At 37.1% G+C, this 21,811-nt stretch overlaps 1 protein-coding gene across 1 annotated transcript in view; it reads left to right on the top strand.

Moving 5' to 3' along the window:
* The first annotated feature begins 7,527 nt into the window (after nucleotides 1-7,527).
* SMPX (small muscle protein X-linked) overlaps nucleotides 7,528-21,811 on the top strand; it is a 32,076-nt gene continuing 17,792 nt past the window's right edge. The window contains exons 1-2 of the mRNA XM_032440936.1: nucleotides 7,528-7,614; nucleotides 11,212-11,362. Coding sequence (XP_032296827.1) covers nucleotides 7,543-7,614; nucleotides 11,212-11,349 — 210 coding nt within the window. The 5' untranslated portion in view covers nucleotides 7,528-7,542 and the 3' untranslated portion in view covers nucleotides 11,350-11,362. The remainder of the gene's footprint in view (nucleotides 7,615-11,211; nucleotides 11,363-21,811) is intronic.

Genomic DNA, 21,811 nt, shown 5'->3' with positions numbered 1-21,811 from the left:
TTTGTTTTTTAAAGGACCTTTTCACAACACAGGTTTTTGTCAGCCTACAAAAAGTAGTGGTTACTTTCACTGGGAAGTGAAGAAAGCACAGGAATTTGCAGGGGCAGCCTGGCATTAAACAGCTCCGAACTGAAATCTGTTCTGCTGCTTCCTAAGTTTGGCTCAGCATGCAGACCATAAAAGGTAAGAGGTAAGGTATGGGGCAGCCCAAAAGGCACCGGGGCTTAAAGGCTATGTGCCTTTACTTCTTCTCTGAGCCTGCACATGGGAAATTTGGCCATGGAAGTGACTGTGGAGAGTGATTTGTCTGAGTCTGCAGATTTGAGTAGGATGCCAGAAAAAGTCAGTGCAGCACTCTTAACTTTCTGAGACACCTGGAAAAAAAAATACAGAAATGTATATGAATACAGTAATGACTTCAGTAGCAGATGCATCTGTAATGTGGGGTTTATTTTCTGATGGTTGACGGTCAGTGCTGTTCTGGAGGGAAAATCAGGAGAGTGAAGGAAAGAGCTGGGGAAGATTGTCTATTTTTACTCAGTGGTGTACTGTTGTCCTGATTTCTCCAGCAGTAATGAGGACAGCATAAACTGGTAGGAAAATCACCTCCTCCACAAGGAGTCCTACATAACTGTATCATACGTCTGTCATTAAGAGTCTGATTGCAATCATTGCAAGCTCAGAGGATCTCATTGAGAAGCACAATTGGTTTTCTTTAAAGTAGAAATCCCTTGTGAATCCTTACCCATTTGTTTGAGGTAGCCAGAAAAGTGTGGAGCACTGTTTCTGCAATGCAGACACACAAGACAGAAGAGTTTACCTTAGCCTGAATTATTCTGTGGCTATGTTTAGAAAGTAGACCCACAGTGTTTTAAAGCGTTTGTATTAATTTCCTGCCCTTTTGTTTCCATTTTTCTGTTCTATGATTCGAAAGAGGAAAAGATAAGAAAAAATAAACTTTTCTGTATTATGAGCCCTGTTATTCAATAAACTGGTGGGTTGTTTTGTATTTCATTTTGGGATACAGCTCCTGATAACAGCACAATGCATCAGTATGAGCTGTGTGGCAGTCGTAAAGAAATGCTTGTTTCTGTGCATAGCAAGGACTTTTAAAAAGGAAAGGGAGTGCAATAAATCCTTTAGTTGAAATTTTGGCTTACTGAAATCTTTGCAAATGTTGCAATGAACTTCAGTGACTAAGCCCCTCAAACTGAATTCTGAACTTTAGAACTCTCTGATTTCAACATAGTGCCACAGCGTAAGATTCACTGGAAGCATGCTGTTTGCATTTTGCATGGTTGAATTTATTTATTGTTGCTTATTTACAAATGTCAGTTCACCTATTTAAATCTGAAGCCTACATCTTCTGAGTTTGGGGTCAGCTAACACCCACGCATCTGAGTGGGCAGAGAGAGACCCCTAATGGCAGGTCATCTGAACTTTAGGTTCTGCTCAGAATTAGGAACAGACTTAAAGCTGATAAGAGAGTATACAAGAACAATCTTCCATGCAGCTTCAGGGATACAACTTCGGACTGATACTCTGGTCTGAAGGCAACCTACAATGATTGGTTTTTTGTTACTTGCCTCCATGGGAAAGTTATGACCTTTGGAGTCACAAAGTCTTTGGCACACTTGTGATTTCTCACTGCATTTCCACTATTTTCTCCTACATCGTTTATTACTGTTCTCAAAGTTTTCTTTCCAATGTTAGGTAAAATACTGTAGTCAAAATATGCTACAATTTGGTTGTTATCAGTGAGTTCTCTGATAGATGTTCAAGTACTAACTGACCAACTTTAAATATTACTATCCTTATTTTTCCTTATAGTGACATAGTGATGAAGTACTAGTCCAGTAAAAGGCTGACTATTATTCAGTTAAAGAGATAGTATATTTCTTTTTCCTTTCCTTTCCTTTCCTTTCCTTTCCTTTCCTTTCCTTTCCTTTCCTTTCCTTTCCTTTCCTTTCCTTTCCTTTCCTTTCCTTTCCTTTCCTTCCTTTCCTTTCTTTCCTTCTTCTCCTTTCCTGTTCCTTTCTTCTTCCTTTCCTTTCCTTTCCGTTTCCTGTTCCGTTTCCGTTGTTCCTTTCCTTTTCTTTTTGCCTTTCCTTTCCTTTCTTTTCCTTTCCTTTCTTTTTTTCTTTCTTTCAGTCTACATGTATGAAGAAATTACAATGATGTATGAAGTAGGTGATTAAATCTGCATTTATCTACGCTCTCTGACAAGTTATGCTTTATTTGAAAGAAGGTTTAAACTTAGTGTTCTCATAACTCCTACCTACATACTGTGACAGTGATAATCATGCATTGTTTATCCTCAAACACTTCCTTTAGCTCATGCTCATTTTACGATGCCATTAAGGGTTTGAGTGATTGTTTATCTGTACTCATTATTGTTTTTAATGTGAAGGAGAGGACTCCATTTGTGGCTATGAAAGATTAATTGGGAGAAGCTCAGGTATTCTGTCTCCTTTTTATATTCATAAGGAATATCTAAGCAACTCTGAAACTGAAACGGAAATTGGAGATGGGCAGGTGAAATGGATGCCTGTCAAGAGGCAGCATGGGTTAAGTTCTAGTTTATCTCCCCTAGGTATCAGGATGTCACAGCCTGTAACACTTTCCCATTTTGCTTGCAGGGATAAGACACTGTCTTAAGAAAATTGTTTCAAAACAGCACAGACACATTGTTCAAGGCCATTCTCAGGTGACACGAGGAAGTATTTATGTTTCTAATATAATAAATAATAAATCTCAACCTCTATAGTCTTTTAGACTGCACTTTGCTCCTACAAAACTCTGCAAAAGTGCTAAATGGAGATTATTCTTTCATAATTAAAAGCTTGATACTGAAAAGTTTTGACATGATGAATATCATAACTTATCACTTTCTTGCTTATGTGTTCTTTTCAACATTAGCTTATGTCTGTTGGTGAACCAGCAAAGTAAAACATGTGATATTTCTACAAAACTGATCAGCATTATGAGTAAAACTAATTATTGCAACGATTGGATATTCCACAGAATTAATGTAATTTTTGAAGAACTATGGTCTAAAAGAATAGCGGAATTATTAAGGCTTTTAATGCCTGTATACCCTCGAGAAAAAGAGAAAAAATGCAATATTTGATCAAGAAAACATTTTGTTTACAGCCTAAATAGAATGTGAGAAAAGTTTATATTTTCATTAGAAAATCCCTGTATGTCATATACTTCCTCAAATGATGGCTTACTGTCGTAACAGTGAAGTTAGTTGTTATATTGTTGTAAAAGAGATACCTGAAGAATTTGCCCATCATCACCATTTAAGTAGGTAAAACTGTACTTAATTTGTGCCTATCATTGATTCTTGATAAAAAAAAAAAAAAAGAAAAAAGGAATTCCTGAGCTGCAGAATTTTACAGAGTAATCTTGTATTTTGTAAAATGCACATACAACCGAATTTTTGCCATCAGCTCAGATTCCTTTTAAAATAGGTAAGAATCACAAAATGGAATTCTCTACATGGTATGAGAAGCCTTAACCCTCTGTTTCCCCAAGGTAATACTAACTTAGTGGACTGAACTATCAAGAAGATTAGTTACTCAGTTGCTAGACTGCATACTAAAGTGGAAAGACACTAAGAATGCTATGTTGGTTGTCATCAGATGTTACTGGAAAAGACACACAAGTTTAATTCAGTTGAAATTATCAGAAGACATTAATTTTATTGGGTTAGTTCAGATTTTTATCCCTCATATACAGACAATGGAAATATTTATATGTTTAATGAAAAAATGTAGATAATTCATAGATTAAATTACATTTTACTTTTAAACAAAGTGCAAGTGTTTTCAAGGAATGAATTTAGTTTACTCTTTTCCTTAAAGTAAACTAGCCCTAGACTTCTTTCTAGTTTTACAATGACTATCCAACTTCTAAATGTAAAGAAATGTTTCTAGTTTGTCCATTAAAAAATGCATTAAGTTTAAGCAGTGAGTTTCATATATGATGAAACTTTTTTTTTTTTTTTTTTTTTTTTTTTTTTCCAAATGGTTAATTTGCACTAGGAAAAATACTGTGTGAATTTTAAAATAAATCCATTAAACATTAGGCTGCTCCAGCAGGGACACTTGCTCTTGAGTTGATGCCTGTTACACTTGGAGCACTCTGAGAACCGCAACTCAAAATGTCGCGTTACTTTCATGCATTGTAATTCATGTATTATGATCCTTTGCTACTAGATGCTATTGCAGTAAGACTGACATCCTGTACAGAATATACATAGTGCTATAACAACAGAACTGTAATGCCACCTCACTGACTGAATTATCTGGTGATGATGCATGTCAGGTATAGCTTCTTTCTGACTGTACAAGATGTACACTGAAATCCTCACATCCTGTGAGCCACTAAATACAGACATGTTAAGAGTAACAGCTTGTTCCTAAGAGTATTTTGGGATCATAGGGGACCAAAGAAGTATTAACTCCTGCTAACTTTCATTGTTGGTTTCCCCTCACTCTCCCTCTCAGTGCATAAAAGGATGTTTATAGCTCTTTCTGACAATTACTCTCCTCACAAACACCAGGCGTAGGTACGTGCTTGTTCTTTTTTCGATCAGTTTCTTTGTGTGATAGGCTGGTGGGTGTGTGTCGGTGGGGGGGGGAGGTTGTGGATGGGTATGGGTGCTTTCCCGGCTTCCCCTATTTCTTTTCTTTTCCTTTATACATTGCTTTCCTTTCCATTATATCTACCTTTTCTTTCTTTTCTTTTTCTTGTCTTTCTTTTCTTTTCTTTTCTTTCTTTTCGTTTCTTTTCTTTTTCGTTTTCTTTTCTTTTCTCTTCTTTCTCTTCTCTTCTCTTCTCTTCTTCTTCTCTTCTCTTCTTCTTCTCTTCTCTTCTCTTCTTCTCTTCTTCTTCTCTTCTCTTCTCTTCTTTCTCTTCTCTCCTTCCTTTCCTTTCCTTCCTTTCCTTTCCTTTCCTTTCCCTTTCCTTTCCTTTTCCTTTCCTTTCCTTTCCTTTCCTTTCCTTTCCTTTCCTTTCCTTTCCTTTCCTTTCCTTTCCTTTCCTTTCCTTTCCTTTCCTTTCCTTTCCTTTTCTTTCCTTTTCTTTCCTTTTTTTTTTTTTTTCCTTCAACCTAATAAAATAGGAATCATTACTTTCAGAGCAGCCCTCATTCTAATAGGATCACAGAATTATTTAAGTTGGAAGGGACCCTTAAGGGCCACCTAGTCCAACTCCCCTGCAATGAACAGCGACACCTACAGCTACATCAGGGTGCTCAGACCCCCATCCAGACTCACCTTGGATATCTACAGTGATGGGGCATCATAGTAGAGTACAGTAGGACAAATTCCTACTCACTGTGAGAACTGCAACGACATCCAAACTATGGTAGGCACTTTCCAGAAACAAAGAAAGATGTAAGCACAGTAAGAATTAGTATTATTAAAAATAAGTAACACAGATAAAGAGGTCTGTCTACAGCAATTATAATTTACAGCTTCAAGAGTTTGGAATGAAAAATGTTCACTGGATGTCCACTGGAAAATGTTCACATTTCACTGGATGGTGTCAGACAAGCAAGGAAGAGGTCACCAAGACTTGTTTCTCCATCCCAGCAGCCAGGTAGCAAAAGCCCTGAGGAGGATTTTTAAAAGTGCATTTATAAACTTGTGTTGATTGCAACACAACACAGTCCCTGCAGAGCTACACTGGAATGCAGGACTCAGTCCATTGCTCATGCTTTACATGGCTGCTTATCCATGAGAATGGACCAGACTTGGGTTAAGAGGAGATTTATGGCTCAGGATTCTGGCATCTCTGGTCAGGAGTTACTAGGAAATTAGCCATGCTTTCTTTTCATCCTAGAAATATTTACATTTATCATGTGTTATAGTGTGGTGTGCTATCAAGTCCAGACATTGTTAAACCGTGTCTTAAAGGTTGCTCATTTTACTAAGTATTTTGTGTTTGCATACATCTTGTCTAAACTCTGAAGTGAATGCATTTATTGCAGGTGAAATGATTCGAACTGCTGCAGAGTGACACATATCACTCTGAAATTGCTGAAGTGGACCAAAGAATGGCTTCTTTAGTTTGATTAGCAGTCTGGCACTTCCTGGTTCACTTTTGTTTCCTGAACCAATTTTAGTCACAGTCCATCACAGGAGGAAATGCAAGGATTTACAGTTTTGTGGTCAGCCTTGGGAGGCTGTAGGAGGCTGATTTCTTCTTTTATTGACTCCAAGAACAATAGATGCCCAAACAAAATGAGGAGGAGAGCTGGGAATAGCTCTGGTAATTCAGTTCTGCAGACCTGTGTGGCCACACTCTCTGTAAAGTGCTAAGCTGTTTCCTATTCCAAAAAAAGCATCTGACTGGAGGTACCAGAGACTGTCTGGGGAGATGCATAATATAAATAGCAAAGCTGTTTTTTTCCACTCCTAAATGAAATAACGAGTTAAGTACTGTGAGGCTGAAAATGCCCTGTCTCCTGGGAACTTAATGAGTGCAGACAAAAGGTTTCACAATATCTAAACTAATGCTCAGTGAAAAAGCATGTGAAATGAATCCCTATTTCTCTCTAAAATACATGGCTCTACAGACATTTGCAAGCCCCACTGAAATGGAATCAGCAACTTGCATAAATAGAAATGTAAAAAAAATGAAAAAAAAAAAGAGAAAGCTGCTTATTTCATGTCAATTGGATTTTTAATTCATCAGGAGCTGAATTACTGCCAGAACATTTGTGGGCTGTGTTCCTGTGGTTATCCAACCTGGGCGCAATCTGCAGGACCATGATTTGAGCAGAAGGACGGGATTGTTCATCCTCATTCTGTGCAAATCAGTCAGATGGTAAATGACAATAAAGCAGCTTGCTGTTCGAAGGCTCTCTGCTTCAGCTCAGTGGCATTACCAATTCTCCCGCTGGTTTTCGAAGTGGGAGTCATGATATTTTGATGACATTTCCTATGAGCAGCTTCTTTTCAGAGATCATGAGATAAGAATAGGTTTAATTTGTGCATTTAGTTGATCACACCATTTGACTTTTAAAATGATCCAGTCTAGGTCACATAAGGACAGATACATTTTAGCTATTCTTCCCTAAGCTGTCCTTCCAGGAATCATTACTTTAAAAAATCTATTTCAAGCTGCATTATTATTATGGCTACTGGCTTATCTCACAGATGAAAAATCAGATTTCTTTAGTCATACAGGTACCATCTAGAGGAAGACTCTTGAAGCCAGGGGCTAAGACTCTGTCCTGTGTTTGACCAGGATTGGGCTGATTTGGGAAATGGACCCCACTGGGGCTCCTACTACCCCTGTCCAGGTTGCTTTGATTTTTCACTTTCCATCTTTAGAATAGAATCATAGAATCACAGAGATGGAAGCGTTTCTCTTTCCCATGGAAGTGTTGTTATGAATGTCTGTACAAGAACATCTGTACTCCTGTTGTACCCCTTTAGAGTTTTGCCACTAACCAACTGTGTCTATCTATCAGTCATTATTATAAACATTATAATTTCATTCTGACAGGCTAATATTAACATCCCCATGGGAGCATTTAGACCTGGTGCAGGACATCCTCATAAAAGAAAAGAAGTAACACCTGAAGAAGCGGAGGAGGTAAGAAGAAGTGGGGCTTTTTTGATTTTATTTGTTTTTTTTTTTCCAAGGGAATCCCTGACATTGATGTGAGAAAGCATTTAAATCAATCTTACAGCACTGCCTACCAATCATAGGTACCACAGCTGACATAAACAATGACTTATGGTAGTAACCGACCAGCTATGAAACCCTTCATAACAATGTGGTTTTTGCTGCTGAGGTACCTATAGGAACTCAAAGTATTTTGAGGGAGTGTAGCACTACTTCAACAACAGGATGATATCTGCTGTCAGAAGTTCATGAACAGTATTTATTTAGGTTGGAGCCAGTGCTTTAACTGTGCTTTTACATCAGGTAAAGTTATAGCAAAACTTTTAGAGGGTTCATTACTACCTGCTGCCCTGTGGCATTCTTTACTGTTACAGATTAACAGTGTTGGACAGGAATTCAAACCTGACATTTGGAAAGTTTTTTTGGACTATTTATCAACAAATAAAAATGGAGTGTAAAGATTAAATGTTTGCAAATTAAAACCAGAAACTGTGAACTCATTTACCTGCAGATGAAAGAATATACTCCTTGGCAGAGTGAATTCTGTGTTTTGACACCTGTAATTTACAGGGAGTATTCAACACTGAATTTGTAATAAGAAGTGTAATTTATACCTTAGCCAACAAGGATCACAGATGTCATATTTCAGGATGTTATTAGACCATCTTATTTGCCATGAACTTTTAAGCAACTAAAACCAACTGTGGAGAAATAGAGATGCTCCAAATAGGAAAAATACACGTGTTAGGATGTCTGTCTATTGCTCCTTAGTCAATTGGCATAGTCAGGCTGTGTAATCCCCATCTCACAACTGGTCCTTCTGCACCAGAGCTGCTGATGTTCCTTGGAGCCATGGACAGTAAGGCTCAGACTGACTCATGCAGCCAGGCCAGCTTGGGCAGGACTCAGTGTTGCACGCTGGCTGAAGCAGAGCTGCTGTAGTTGGAAGGAGCCTTCCCAATCCAATAGCCTGGTTTGCTTTGGACAAATCCTTAGCTGCTTATGACTAGGTACAGGCACATACAGTGGGAAATTTTGGTTAAGGAATGCCAGATTCCTTTTTGGTCTGAATGAGACAAGTTTTCTTTTTTGAATTTCAACATACTTGATATAAATGTTGCTCTGTTTACAGAAAATTATTCTTATCAAATTCAGCATGATTTAAATCTTTTTAATACTTAAAAGAATACAAAACAGAGAAAGTGACCTTAAGCACATACTGTTTCCCGGAAGGAAATAAAAACACATTCTCTCTACAGTAATTAAACTGGTGAGGGAATTAATATTTTTTAGCAGAAACTAATGTGATATGAGTGAATTATGGTAGTATGTGAGAGATAAAATAAATGACAAGTGCTGAAGATTAGATTTGGTTGGGTAATTGCTTTGCTCTACAATTACATAAATATTATACATGAGACAGATATTATGAAATGAAAGTTCTTGGTCCTGGCTTTATGTTTAACCAAACCAATGGGAGTAAAGACTATGGAAGATTCTCTTGTCATACGAATAGAATAAAAATGCCACCAATGAACTTCTCTTTCTGCATTCTTCCCTGGTTAAGCTTTGCAGTCAGTATAGCTCATGGGTCTTTAGAGCAGCCTTAGATAAATATATCTTTTGCTAATAGCCCTCAGCATTTTTAGCTGCATTTCAAAACCTTGGCAAAGGAGATAAGAGAAGTATGGTTCTTACTCAGAGGGTTGGTATAGTCCAAAGGAAATGCATATTTGTGAAGGTCAAAGGAAAGACCACAGTAACATGCAAAATAAATGGGAGGTGGGAATTTCAGAAAACAACTTTTCTGCACTCTGAACATTTCTATGCTTGTGTTTGTTAACTCTTTTCATACATCTCAATCATTTCACAGTGTGCACCATTTGTACTATCAGAAAGAACAGTTTTTGCAGATGACTTGAAATTGTCTTTTAAATACAATAACTGCTATGAACTACTAAGAAATGTAGGGTTTTCAGGATGGTAGCTAGGGTTAGTTAGTAATTTATTTTTCTGATTTTTTCAAATTAGCAAGCTGTGCAGTATAACTGTGAAAGGAAGCAAAACAAGCTCATGACACCATTTAACTGATACAGTTTCATGCATCTCTCCGAACAATTTCTGTGTCAATTTAATTATTCTCCTGCTGAGTTTTGTTCCCAGATGTTAGATCATAAGCAAGGTATTAAAGAGTTTGTGTGATATCGGGCTGGACTACTGACTGGGATCTTAAATGACCAAAACAAAAAATGTAAGCTTGTAATAACTAATACCATATTAGCTAAAAAATGGGAAGATAGTAGAAATCCCCTAAACCAAGCAACATAATTTCTCCAGTTTTCTTTTATATGATAATCTCTGTGTAGCTCAGATAATACGGAACCAGAATAGAAGACTGTATAAAATGAAACTTGGTTTTCTAAAATTCTTTATTTGCTACTTTACATTGTAAAATTCTGCTTCCTTATTGATATGTAGTCCCTTGGTCAAAAATGGATTTTACTGGCCAATAATATTTAACAGACAACTCTAAAATTTGAGAAGTGAAATTAAAGGTTAGGAATTGACTGATCACAGGCTAAGAAATCCGAACACTGAATTAACTCCAAACTCCAAAAAGCTCACCCCAAGAGGACATTTACAGAATAATTTAAAAAGAAAAAGCTTAATTGTGAAATTATTTGCAGTAAAGTATTCATTCACTTCTGATTCTACCTGATTCCTTCTACAAAATATCTGGTCTACAAAATACAGAACAGGCTGGCTAAACCTTAAGCTCAGTACTGGAAAGCTATACCTTCAAAAAATTGCTCAGCGTAGAATAGAAGTTGTCTAAAATGCATGCTAAATAATTGTCTAAAATACAATATTACAGTGGAGGAAGTACTGAGGGGTAAAATGCTATGGTGCATCAGGAAGTTAGCTGAAATGTTTGCTGTTGTGTTAGTGTGGGTTTTTAGTCTGTATTTTTGCAGTGTCAGCTAAATAGCCATTGGGCACAAACTCATTTCAAACATAAAGGGGCAAAAATCCCTTAAGTTAAGAAACATTAAACATCAACTCAAGCTGACTATGGACAGGTCTTTTGGGGATAGCTTTCTCTCATAGTTGATTTCCAAATCTGGGGAAATGCATGATGTTTTTCCTATCCATGTGACCAGCAACTATGAGACTGTACAACAGTGGATGATAAGAATGATTCCTTAGCCTTTTTTTTCCCCACCAAAAAATGAAAGTTCTGCTGTTGCAGTTTAATACTCTTTTGTTTTTATGCTAGCAAGCTGACAGTGTAAATTCTTGTCCATTTACAGGAAGATCCGCATTTCTCTGCACTGACCATCTTCTATGTTTTTTTTCTTCAAAATGTGTTTGGACAATTAAAGACAACAGCCAACAGAATAATCCATCTCTTCCCACCCTCCTTCCCCTGCTAGTGTTTTCATTGTGATTGCATTTAGTATCTTTTAGTATATAATCTTTTACTGTTTCTCAAATAACTGACCTGTGCTTATGCTCAAGAGCTTTCTATTACAGCAGCAAGGTGACTGATATCCTTTTATGCAGAGTGTTCCTGCTACAGAAGAGGAGAAAGACAAGAAGCATCTCCCCGGAGCTAGGAAACTTCCAGGTCCTGCTGTCAACTTATCAGAGATTCAGAACATAAAGAGTGAGCTGAAATTTGTCCCAAAAGCTGAGCAATAGTTGGAAAAAGGAGGTGAGTAAGAGAAGTTCTTTCCATGGCTCTTCGAAAAGCAAGATGACCTAGAAACATTTTTATGCCAAAAGATGGCTTTCCAGTTGTTTTAAAGATCCTGAAGTCACACCCCATATTTTAAATATAAAATATAATTTGTAGAAGAAGAGGTCAAACAATCCTTGGAATTCTGCTTTGTTTCAAACATGCAGCATGCAGGAGACTGTATCTGATGATACATGATGTACTTCAACCTGCCTAACAAAAAGTGTGTTTTGCTATTAGGAATATTTTGAAGCCAGTTAAGGAATACCATCTTGTTACACAAGCACAAGTTCTAATTTTATGGAATACAAGACTGGTACACTCTAACTACAAATAAATGTATTATAATGCAAATAAATATGTTAAAATGATGGAGAAGTAGGTCAGTATTTTTAAAAATCTCCTTTAGAGCACTAGAAATTGGGTATGATTTTATTTCTGTAATTCAAAGCTAATGTACTAGTGCCTCCAATCATTTTGTCACACAAAGGCACCCAATTCCACTTATGGCACCCAAGGACATGCAACATATCTGTGTTGTGCTCAGAAATATGATGTGGGACCCCAAGAAGATCTTTTTGCTCCTCTGGATTGATAGCTGGAGAACAAAGAGGGACCCTCAGTTACTGCTGACAGCACCAGATACTTACAGATTGAGGTGCTAATCTGTGGTCAGCACCACAACTCATAATTCATCTTAGTTATTAAAAAAGGTTATATTCATCACTTTAGAATCACAGAATAGAACTGCAGTAGAATGGTTTCGTTTGGAAAAAGACCTGAAAATCATCCAGTTCCAACCCCTCTGCCATGAAATGGGACACTTCACTACACCAGATTGCCCTAAGCCCTGTCTAACCTGGTCTTGAACACTTCCAAGGATGAGGAATCCACAGCTTCTCTGGGCAACTTGTTCTGAGGCATCACAACCCTCTGAGTTAATAAGTTTCTCTTAGCATTTAATCTAAATAATCATTCTTTCAGTTTAAAGCCATCACCTCTTGTCCTGTCACTATAGTCCTCAATGAAGAGTCCCTTCCCATCTTTTCCTGTAGGCCTTCTTTAAGTACAGGAAACTACCAAAAGGTGTACCTGGGCTTTCTCTTCTGTAGGCTGAATAACCCTACCCCTCTCAGCATGTCTTCGTAGAAGAGGTGTTCCAGTCCTCTGATCATATCTCTGGATGCACTCCCCAGGGCTGAACATAGTACTGCAGGTGGAGTCTCATGAACGTGGAGTAGAGGAGGAGAATCACTATCTTTGCCCTGCTAGTTATATTTCTATTGATGTGGTTTGCTTTCTGGGCTTCATGCATACATTTCCAGTTCACGTTGAACATTTTGTCCACCTGTACCCCCATGTCCTTCTCTGCAGTGTTACTCTTTCACTTGTTGCCCAGCCTGTATTCATGTTTGGGATTACCTTTAACACAGATTTCACAATTATTTGCACCTGATTTCAAACAACGCCAATAAATCTCCATTTTACATTCTGAGCCATAATAATAATGATAATAATAATTTTAAAAAAAAAGAATGATTGTTTCGATCTATGAAATTATCATGTGATTTTCTTTGACAAACCATAGTCAATAAAGATATATCAGGCAGTTATAATGATCATTCAGCTGTACATAGGAGTTTCAATCAAAAATAACTGATGACATTAAGATACTTGTGTCAGATAGCAGTCATCTGAATTGCCAACTGTGCCTGTTGACACAAGTCCTTTTTATCACGAGGAGAAACAGAAGAGCTAAGCTGAGGAAAAGAACATCTGGAGTTTACTGCACAGAAACATTAAGGAGAAAAAAAATAAATAAAAAAATAAAAAGCAATGCAAAAAGATGTTGCAAACACAGAAGTGCTATGGTCCAGCAATCTTAAAGGAAATGGCATATTATCTGAGTGAATTGTCTCAACACGCACTGCAGCATTACTATATTTTCTTAATGTACAGCATAAATATGCCATTTAGAAGGAAAATGTGTTTAGCTTTCTCTCGCTTTTCCCCTGCTGTGTCATAATGTGCCTGTTATTTTAAAAGAAATAACAGCCTTTCTCTTTGGGAAACTTGGGAAAAGGAAAATTAACATTTTGTAAAATGTAACATTGTAGTCATTGCACTAAAGGAGTGCCCAGAGAAATATGAATTTTTAATGCTGGGCTTTAAAGTTTTTTTTTTTTTCTGTAAGAGATATTTAGATAGAAATTTAACTGAGTGTTTTGTCTCAGACTATTTTCTGTTTTCAGTATTTAAAATTGTTATGTTATTATTAGCTTATGGTGCATTTGAAAGAAACAATTAGAGCATACACAAACATTCCCTATAAGGAAAAGATTTCTACAGGAAGGTCAGTAAAGTAAAAGGCATGCTGAAAGCTATAAGGTCATTATGAAGTAATTTCTTTATCCATGCTTCTTTTGATGTTGCATTGGTTACCAGGTTCTGATGGTGACACAGGCAGGATGGCAGACCATGTCGCTTGTGGGGAGGGCAGAAAGGAGCAAAGGGTGAAGTGGGGCCTAAAGTACAGGAGGATTGTAATGTCTGTGTGAAATGACAAAGTCCTGCTGGGAGCAGGAGCTGATTAGAAGTTACACATGTTCAGCCATTAACTAATTACCCTTGTGAGGGGAAGCAATTGATTAGAGGTATCTCTCCCAGGAGATAAACGGCTAGTTGTTCCTGATTCCAGATACTACTGCAGTGATGCTAAATATGATCACCATTTATGTATTTATCTGGCTACAGTGAGAAGTACCACTTCCTTGAGTTTGGATAGTAAAGTCACTAATCATTTCTAAAATGATAACTTCTAGAAGACTTTCAGGCACAGCTCTCACTGGAGACTGGGAGTTTGGTTTTGATTGAAGTGCTAAACTAAGTATATGCATGAATTCTACATGATACTGAAATGCAAATCAACTGTATGTGATATCCAGTGGCCTGGAAAGGTACTAAATCTAAGGATAATCCCCATGTAAGATATTCATATGTTCAGTTATTTTACTCATGTCCTGTAACCTCGTATAAAGTGTGAGAGACACTGAATTGTCTTATGGCTGACCATTCCAAGTTAGTGAAGATTATCTTTATTTGCGAGAAGTTCACATTCACATCTGCTTGATGCTTTGCTTCATGACCAAGAAGAGGTTACTGAACATCATTTGGATGTGATGCTCTCTAAAGAATGGTACATTGATTGGTCAGTAGAATATGTCAGTTCAGAGTGCATAGTGATAAATGTGTACATTGTTTGGCTTTCATAGTTTGGAAATGAATTATCTCTCACATTAGTACAATCAACTCTTCAGATATTCACAGTTGAGAGATTTTCTTTTGTTAGTTCTTTTTTGTTTCTCATGGTACTCTGCAGATAACCACTGAAGCTGGTGTAATAACTCCAAATTCTCTGGTAAATTTCCATTACGCTGTAATTCTATAATGCAGTATTATAAAAGTATCAGAAAATACAGAAATGTATCAAAAATACCAGAGGTTTTATAGCTACAGCAATTACTTCTACGACTTCCTTTTAATATTGTCATTTTCCAAGACATAGTTTCAGTAAATGTCAAGTCAATATTGTCAATTTTGTTTAAATTTGGATCCATGTTGTCCTGCTCAGTTTTATACTGCAAACTCATCCACAAAAATAATAAACTGAAGAACAGTCCATTATTTACAAATTCAATCCTGCATAATTTGTACTTTAAAGTAACTTCAGTTAAATATCTTTGATTTTACTCTTTCACCAAACTAGGAATTATGGAGAGACTACAATCATAGCTGTGAGTCTTAACAGTTTGTGGGAGGGATATAATTAGTAAGATGCCATAATGCTGGAAGGTCACAGAGTGCTTATCATTGAAGATATTCCTGTAGTCATCTCTTGCTGCTGATCCATCACCTATAAATAGCCTATTAGCATACACTGCTTTGTTATAATGATTTTTTTCCCCACAAAACTGTCGATGATGTTTGATGCAACTAGTTTTATTATACAAATATGATTCACTTTCTTTTTCTTACCTGCAACTTTTTTTTTTTTTTTTTTTTTTCTGCTCCCTTTCCACATACCCATTTTTACATGCACAAGAGTGAAACATACACAGAATAAAATAGCAACATAATAGCACGCACTAATCAGCTAAGTATATGTCTTATCGAGTAAGCCATGCTATGAAGCATTTAATTTGTAATCAATGGAGCATGCTATGGCTGTCATTTGTTACTGATTGTGGAGATACCTCATAAGGTAACGAGCATAGTGATTGCAAATGAAAATATGACAGCACAAATTTATCCTAAATATAGTGTATATTAATTGAAGACGTATAGAATATAGAATATTTGGGTTCTTTCTACATTCTGTACATTCTGTGTTTTGTGTCCTAAAAAGTAGATGTTTATGTAACAAGAACTTATAAGAGTATCTTGAAGAACCATGAAGTCTGAACACTGGGCTGTAGTTTCAAAGGGCCTAAGCCACCACCAGGTAATACGGTCCAGTCTTTTCTTTTGAAGTAGACTTTCATACAGCTACCGAAGAAACCTCTCAAAAGGCAAAAAGTGAAATTCACTGCCTTGATGATACAAAAAAAAAAAAAAAAAAGAAAAAGAAAGAAAAGAAAAGAAAAGAAAAGAAAAGAAAAGAAAAGAAAAGAAAAGAAAAGAAAAGAAAAAAAAAGAAAAGAAAAAAAGGAAGAAGAAGAGGAAAAGAAAGGAAAAGGAAGGGAAAGGAAGGGAATAGAAAAGAAGTAAAGGAAAAGAAAAGAAATGAAAAGGAAACGTAAAAAGTAAGAAAATAAAAGAAAATAAGAAAAAGAAAGAAAGAAAAGAAAAGAAAAGAAAAGAAAGAAAAGAAAAGAAAAGAAAAAGAAAAGAAAAGAAAAGAAAGGAAAGGAAAGGAAAAGAAAATGAATAAGAAAGAAAAGAAAAGAAAAGAAAGAAAAGAAAAGAAACGAAAAGAAAAGAAAAAGAAGACGAAAAGAAAAAGAAGAAGAAAAGGAAAAGAAAAAGAAAGGAAAAGAAAAGAAAAGAAAAGAAAAGAAAAGAAAAGAAAAGAAAAGAAAAGAAAAGAAAAGAAAAGAAAAGAAAAGAAAAGAAAAGAAAAGAAAAGGAGAGAAAAGAAAAGAAAAAGAAAAGAAGAGAAAAAAAAAGAAAATTTCCTTGTTGTGGGCATACAGACAACACTGCTGGCATTGCTTTCTGGACATGTTTGGGGAAAGCTCTCATTGCAATCCCAGTCACATACCTACTCAGAGTTTGGTCAGACAAGGTTACTAAGCCATGTCAGGGCTGTTTCTAACAGGTTGCCTGTCTTGTTTAAGGTGTGAGAAGCACACAGCTGTTACTTGTAGATTATCCCCTGTCTGGAACTCTTCTGGGCAGAGTGGCTTAACTGCCAAATGAGCTCTAGTTCTGTTGTCAGGTACAGAAGCAAGTGAATTCTCAGGAAACAAACAGCTAGAAAGAGCTTCCCAGGGCAGCTTAGACTTTGCATTTCTTGCAACATTACCTCTTCTGTAACGTATCAGGATAGTTTGCTTCACAAAAAAATGAGGACTCTTGTCAACAGGGCAGCTATGGAGATTGGCATCGCTTGGAGAAGAAAGAGAGAGGAAGGGAAAAAAAACAGAAGTCCCTTAGAGCATAGAGCTCTTATATCCATACTTAAAAGACTTTCCTTGGTGTTGCTATTAATTATTTACAAAAAAAGTCAATTACTCTGAGCTAAAAATACATATTATAATTTTTCCCACAGAGTACTATGGATGTTAATTACAGTTTCATGCTATATACTGCTTTTAAGACGCATCTCAGCCAAACAGCAACTATATACTTCTCTTTATGTGACTGTTACGATACTTTTCAGTGATCGTGTCTTATTTCTATGCTCAGGTAGACCAAAAGAACATGGTTAAACTACCACGTGTCTACTTGTGTATTCCTTTCAAACTTTACAATAGAAAAGTTGGAATTTTATTTTAGGAGAGAGAACTGGGATCCACAGGAAACAATTTAATTTCAGAGGAGCCATGTTGAAAGAAAAGAAAAAAGAAAATTTCTACTGTTTTGTTTCCCAGTGTTTCTGGGTTTTAAGGGTTCATCCCTTCTCTACCGCTGCTGAAATACCCCAAGCCTCAGCATGATATTCCTCAGGCCTTTGCAAATCAAGGAGAGGTTGCCTTCATATTCACTTGTTAAATGGTAGAAGCAAGCATGAAAACTGGCTGGAGAGAGCCTGCTTTCTAAACGCCTAGGATAGCTTAAAGGTCTGCATTTGTAAACTAATTTCACCGAGGAAAGAACAGGATATGTTCTAAAGATATGTTCTAAGGACATGTTCTAAACAAATGCGTCCTTATGAAGTTGTTACACAGAAAATTATTGTGTTTTGTGGTTTTGAAAGCTAACAGCTACAAAGCAAACACTGCAAAATCAGAAAACAAAGGGAGAATGGATACTTGTATTTTTTTCAAAGCATAAAATATGGAAAACATTTCTGTGCCAAGCTGTCTCTTCAAGCAGAGTGCTTTTATTACTGGAAGAGACAAGCACAAAGTAGCAACCCAAAGAGCTCTCATTTTTCCCTTGGGTCTGAGTGTGGCAGGAAGTCTCTATTAATTTTTAGACTCTAACCATATTATTTACTGCTCTGCCATTCCTGTGTTCAGGGCTCCCTCTGAGAGTCTGCAAACATTCAGAGGTCAATAGACCTCAACTAATATGCAGAAGAAATTTCTTCGTTGAGTCTCTCACATTGACCCATTTATGACTTTGAAGTAAGAAAGTACTTCTCACACTAGCAGGGTGGTCCTGCAAATCTCTATTCCTTTCACAGATGAGAGCCTTCAGTCTTCAGAATGACAGATAGGCACCAGAGGGCTGCTCCGAAAGTAATGCCTTCTATTTTGTTATATTGCCCCATAATGCCAGGGGACAATGTTGGTGGTATGACAGCAGGGGCTGAACCTTTTCACCAATATCCCATCACATTTTGTTGCTGTGCAGCAGATGGCAGTCGAGGGGCAGTCTGACAAAATGGAGTCTGACATGGAAGTGCATTTGAAGGTGTGTGACTGAATTCCTCCATGCAGAAAAAATGGCACCCACTGACATTAATCGGCACTTGCTGAACGTTTCTGGAGACCAACCAGTGGATGTGAGCACAGTGAGCAGTGGGTGGTGTGTTTCAACAGTGGCGACAGCAATGTGAAAGAAAGGCAAACCATGTTCCAGATGGCCACATGCAGCTGACACTACAAAATGAAGAGTGTCTCAAACAGCTGATCCATATGAATTGGATACAGGTGGTGACTACGTTGAAAAATCGTGCTTTGTAGCTGTGAATTTGATCTTTCAAATAGTGTTATTGTGCTCTTTGGATCGGTTGTAGTCTCCTTGGAAATAAATAGGAGGCATTACTTTCAGAGTGAACAATGTATTTGCTTAGCAAATTGAATCTGTTTTTGAAAAATGAGCGTATTATTAGTACCTGCCTTCCTGTAATCACTCTGTTGATTAGTTAGCCCTGTTCTTTCATTGCCAGACTCTTTAACAGAGAATCCCCTGTGCTTCCACTGGTGCTGCTCTTGACAGATTTTGTAAGAACCAAACTTCTAGGTGAATTCCTCATTTGGACACTATTGTTGGGTCCATGCTTCTCAAATGAAGCTTCTAAAGGTAAGAAGATTATTGGAGATGTCAAATACGAAGGAATTCATAAAGTGTAAAGGTGGGATACAGTTGGCTTTTTCTTGTTTATCGTGGCTACGTGTAGTAAGAAGTACTATGAATGAATTGCAGAATTTAAAAGTACCATTGGAGTGCATTCCTTCTGGAAATCTCAGACAGGATGTAAGAAATCCCTAAAACTCCCTGTGACTCAAATGGTATCTACTCTGAGGCATGCATGCAGGAGACCATGCAGAGCTTGTTGGGAGCTATGGGCATTAGAAAACATTTGGACAGCAGGAAAGAGATGGTACCAGCCACTGTGAAAGAGTTACAAGTGAGATGAAGGAAATGCTGTTTCTCTGTAACTGGAAACTCCTGTCAGCTTTTTGTATGTGTTGAGTCCTCAGACACTGTGATGACAGGCATCATCAGGAACCCAAAATAACAAATAATTCCAGTCACTAGCCTTACACAGTTCACCATGTGTTCAGCACAAGGGTTTTCAAGTTCCTCTGTCAGAGCAAAAAGGCTAACTGCTTTCAAATACATGAAGCACAACTTCCTACATTATTAACAGCTCAGCTGGTTTTTTATCAAACCTACATTAATTGTAACCAATTAAGCTGACAGTATGATCTGAAATATCATGGCTCTGATGTGATAATCAAATGAATTTTCTTCTAAATTTAGAGCCTCATCATTTTGTTTTATAGTTTTTATTCATTTCATTTGATAAGAGACTACCTAATTATGTTTTCACCGCCTTGTGCTCAAGAGCCACATAAATTACTACATCAGTGTGCTTTGGAATTTTTGTCATCTCATTCAGGATTTTGGCTCAATATTGCGTGAGCCTTGTCATCTATGTCTGGGAGCAGACCAATCATGAGTGTAATGGGCTATTCTCTGTACTTAGTTTGGGCTTGCTTCAGCCACTGAATTACTCCTTGTGTGCCTTGTTTTGAAAAAGACATTTTTAGTGGCAAAGCTGCCTCTATTCCACATTTGGTTGCAAATTCTTTGAAAGAATAACAGTGGCAGCTATAGGTAGAGCTCACCATGACAGCAGTTCCAACTTCTGTTGGCCATTGGGCAGCACTATTGAGGAAATATTCTGTATACATCTGTTGTTATTTTTATTATTATTATTTTTATTTTTAGATACTATCTGCCTCAGTTTTAAACTCCTATTTCCCATTTGATCTGCAGCAGCAGTCTCAAATACAACATATGTCCATGCACTAGAAGAACAAACTATGCAGCACAATTAAGCATTTCCTTCGAGCCATACTTATTACTCACATTTGAATTGCTGCAGCTTGTAGCTACGGGAAAGCTTGTAGGTTTACTTAAACTTAGGAATGAGTGTTAACTATGGTTTTCTTGTCACTCTGTTTTGTGGTTTAATTATTGCATTTGTATTTTGTTTCTGACCACAAGTGGCTGAGCTCTATATACAGATGTGTTCAATAGAAGTAGAATAAAACCCTCTGACTTGGCGCTCAGACCTCACACCCCCACTTTGGCAAAATTGCCATCGCGCTGCTTTTAATCTAATTTAATAATACAGTTATTCAATTGATTAGAAAATAAATTGAGTCCTTCAGCTTTTCATTCTCTCAGGTCTCTGTTCCTGTTTGCTGCCTTGGTGTGAACCTTGTCTAGAAATTGCTGTTACCCCTGTGTGGCCTTCCAGAGCCTTTCACGGCACAGTGATGTAACCACAGAGTGAACAATAGCTACAATTTGGAGTGCACTTATAGAAAAAGTGGGCAATAGCCACACTTTCCCAGTTTGCTTGCAGATGAGCCCAGGGAAAACCAGGCTAAATGGCCTGTGTCAGCTGTTGTATGAGTACAGCATACCCATTTTTACATGCACAGCAGTGCTGCAGCAGTAGTGGTGTACATGGGCAGAGAGCAGATAGGCAACACTGCTTTTGCTGAGGAAACATCACAGCATCATAGCCAAACCAGACCTGTTCTGAGGGAAGAACATAACAACAGTAGCTAGATGGTGTTATTTCAAGGCTTTGAAAGATGCAGCTTTTATGGATAAGATGAAGTCAACACAAACTGTGTACTGAAATGGAATAAAATACAAATATGAAGACTTGAAACAAAATTTTTGAGCTTAAATAAGCAGAATGGAAGGAAAAGCAAGACTCCATTTGCTACTGTTTTTGCAAATCACACTGTTCTTAAGTGCAGCAGCCTTCTAAATGCTGTCAAAGACCAGGACAGAGAATAACCTCTGCTGTACACAGCATTTAACTAAGGATCTTTGATCTTATACATTTGAATTTCTAAATCTTGTTTGGTCTGAAAATAGTTAAATTGATCTCTTCAGGGTTTGAATGGAAGCTTTTATGTTTGGGGAAAGAAATCTTTTTCCTAAGAAAGTCTCTCTCTGTGAAGACAAGAGGCATATTCATTATTTTTTTTTTCAGCCCAATTTGCTGACAATAAAGTTAATTCAGATGAACATATCTGACGTGGACTCTTTTTTTCTTTCTTTCTTTCTTTCTTTCTTTTTTTTTTTAAGTTTAAGCCCATAAGCCCATGGTGCAAAAAGTATCAAATTAGTTTCAGTTCCTTCTACTCTGCATATGCGCTTCTTATTTTTCTTCTATGCTTAAACAAATGTCTTGGATTTGCTATTGTCTGAAAAATTACTTCTGGAGCAAATCATTTGCCTGTCAACTTAGTTAAACATGCTAGTAGTCAACACCTGAGTCAC

This window comes from Coturnix japonica, chromosome 1 (assembly GCF_001577835.2).
Source record: "Coturnix japonica isolate 7356 chromosome 1, Coturnix japonica 2.1, whole genome shotgun sequence".
Taxonomy (NCBI): Eukaryota; Metazoa; Chordata; class Aves; order Galliformes; family Phasianidae; genus Coturnix; species Coturnix japonica.
This window is presented reverse-complemented; position numbering and strand designations above follow the sequence as displayed.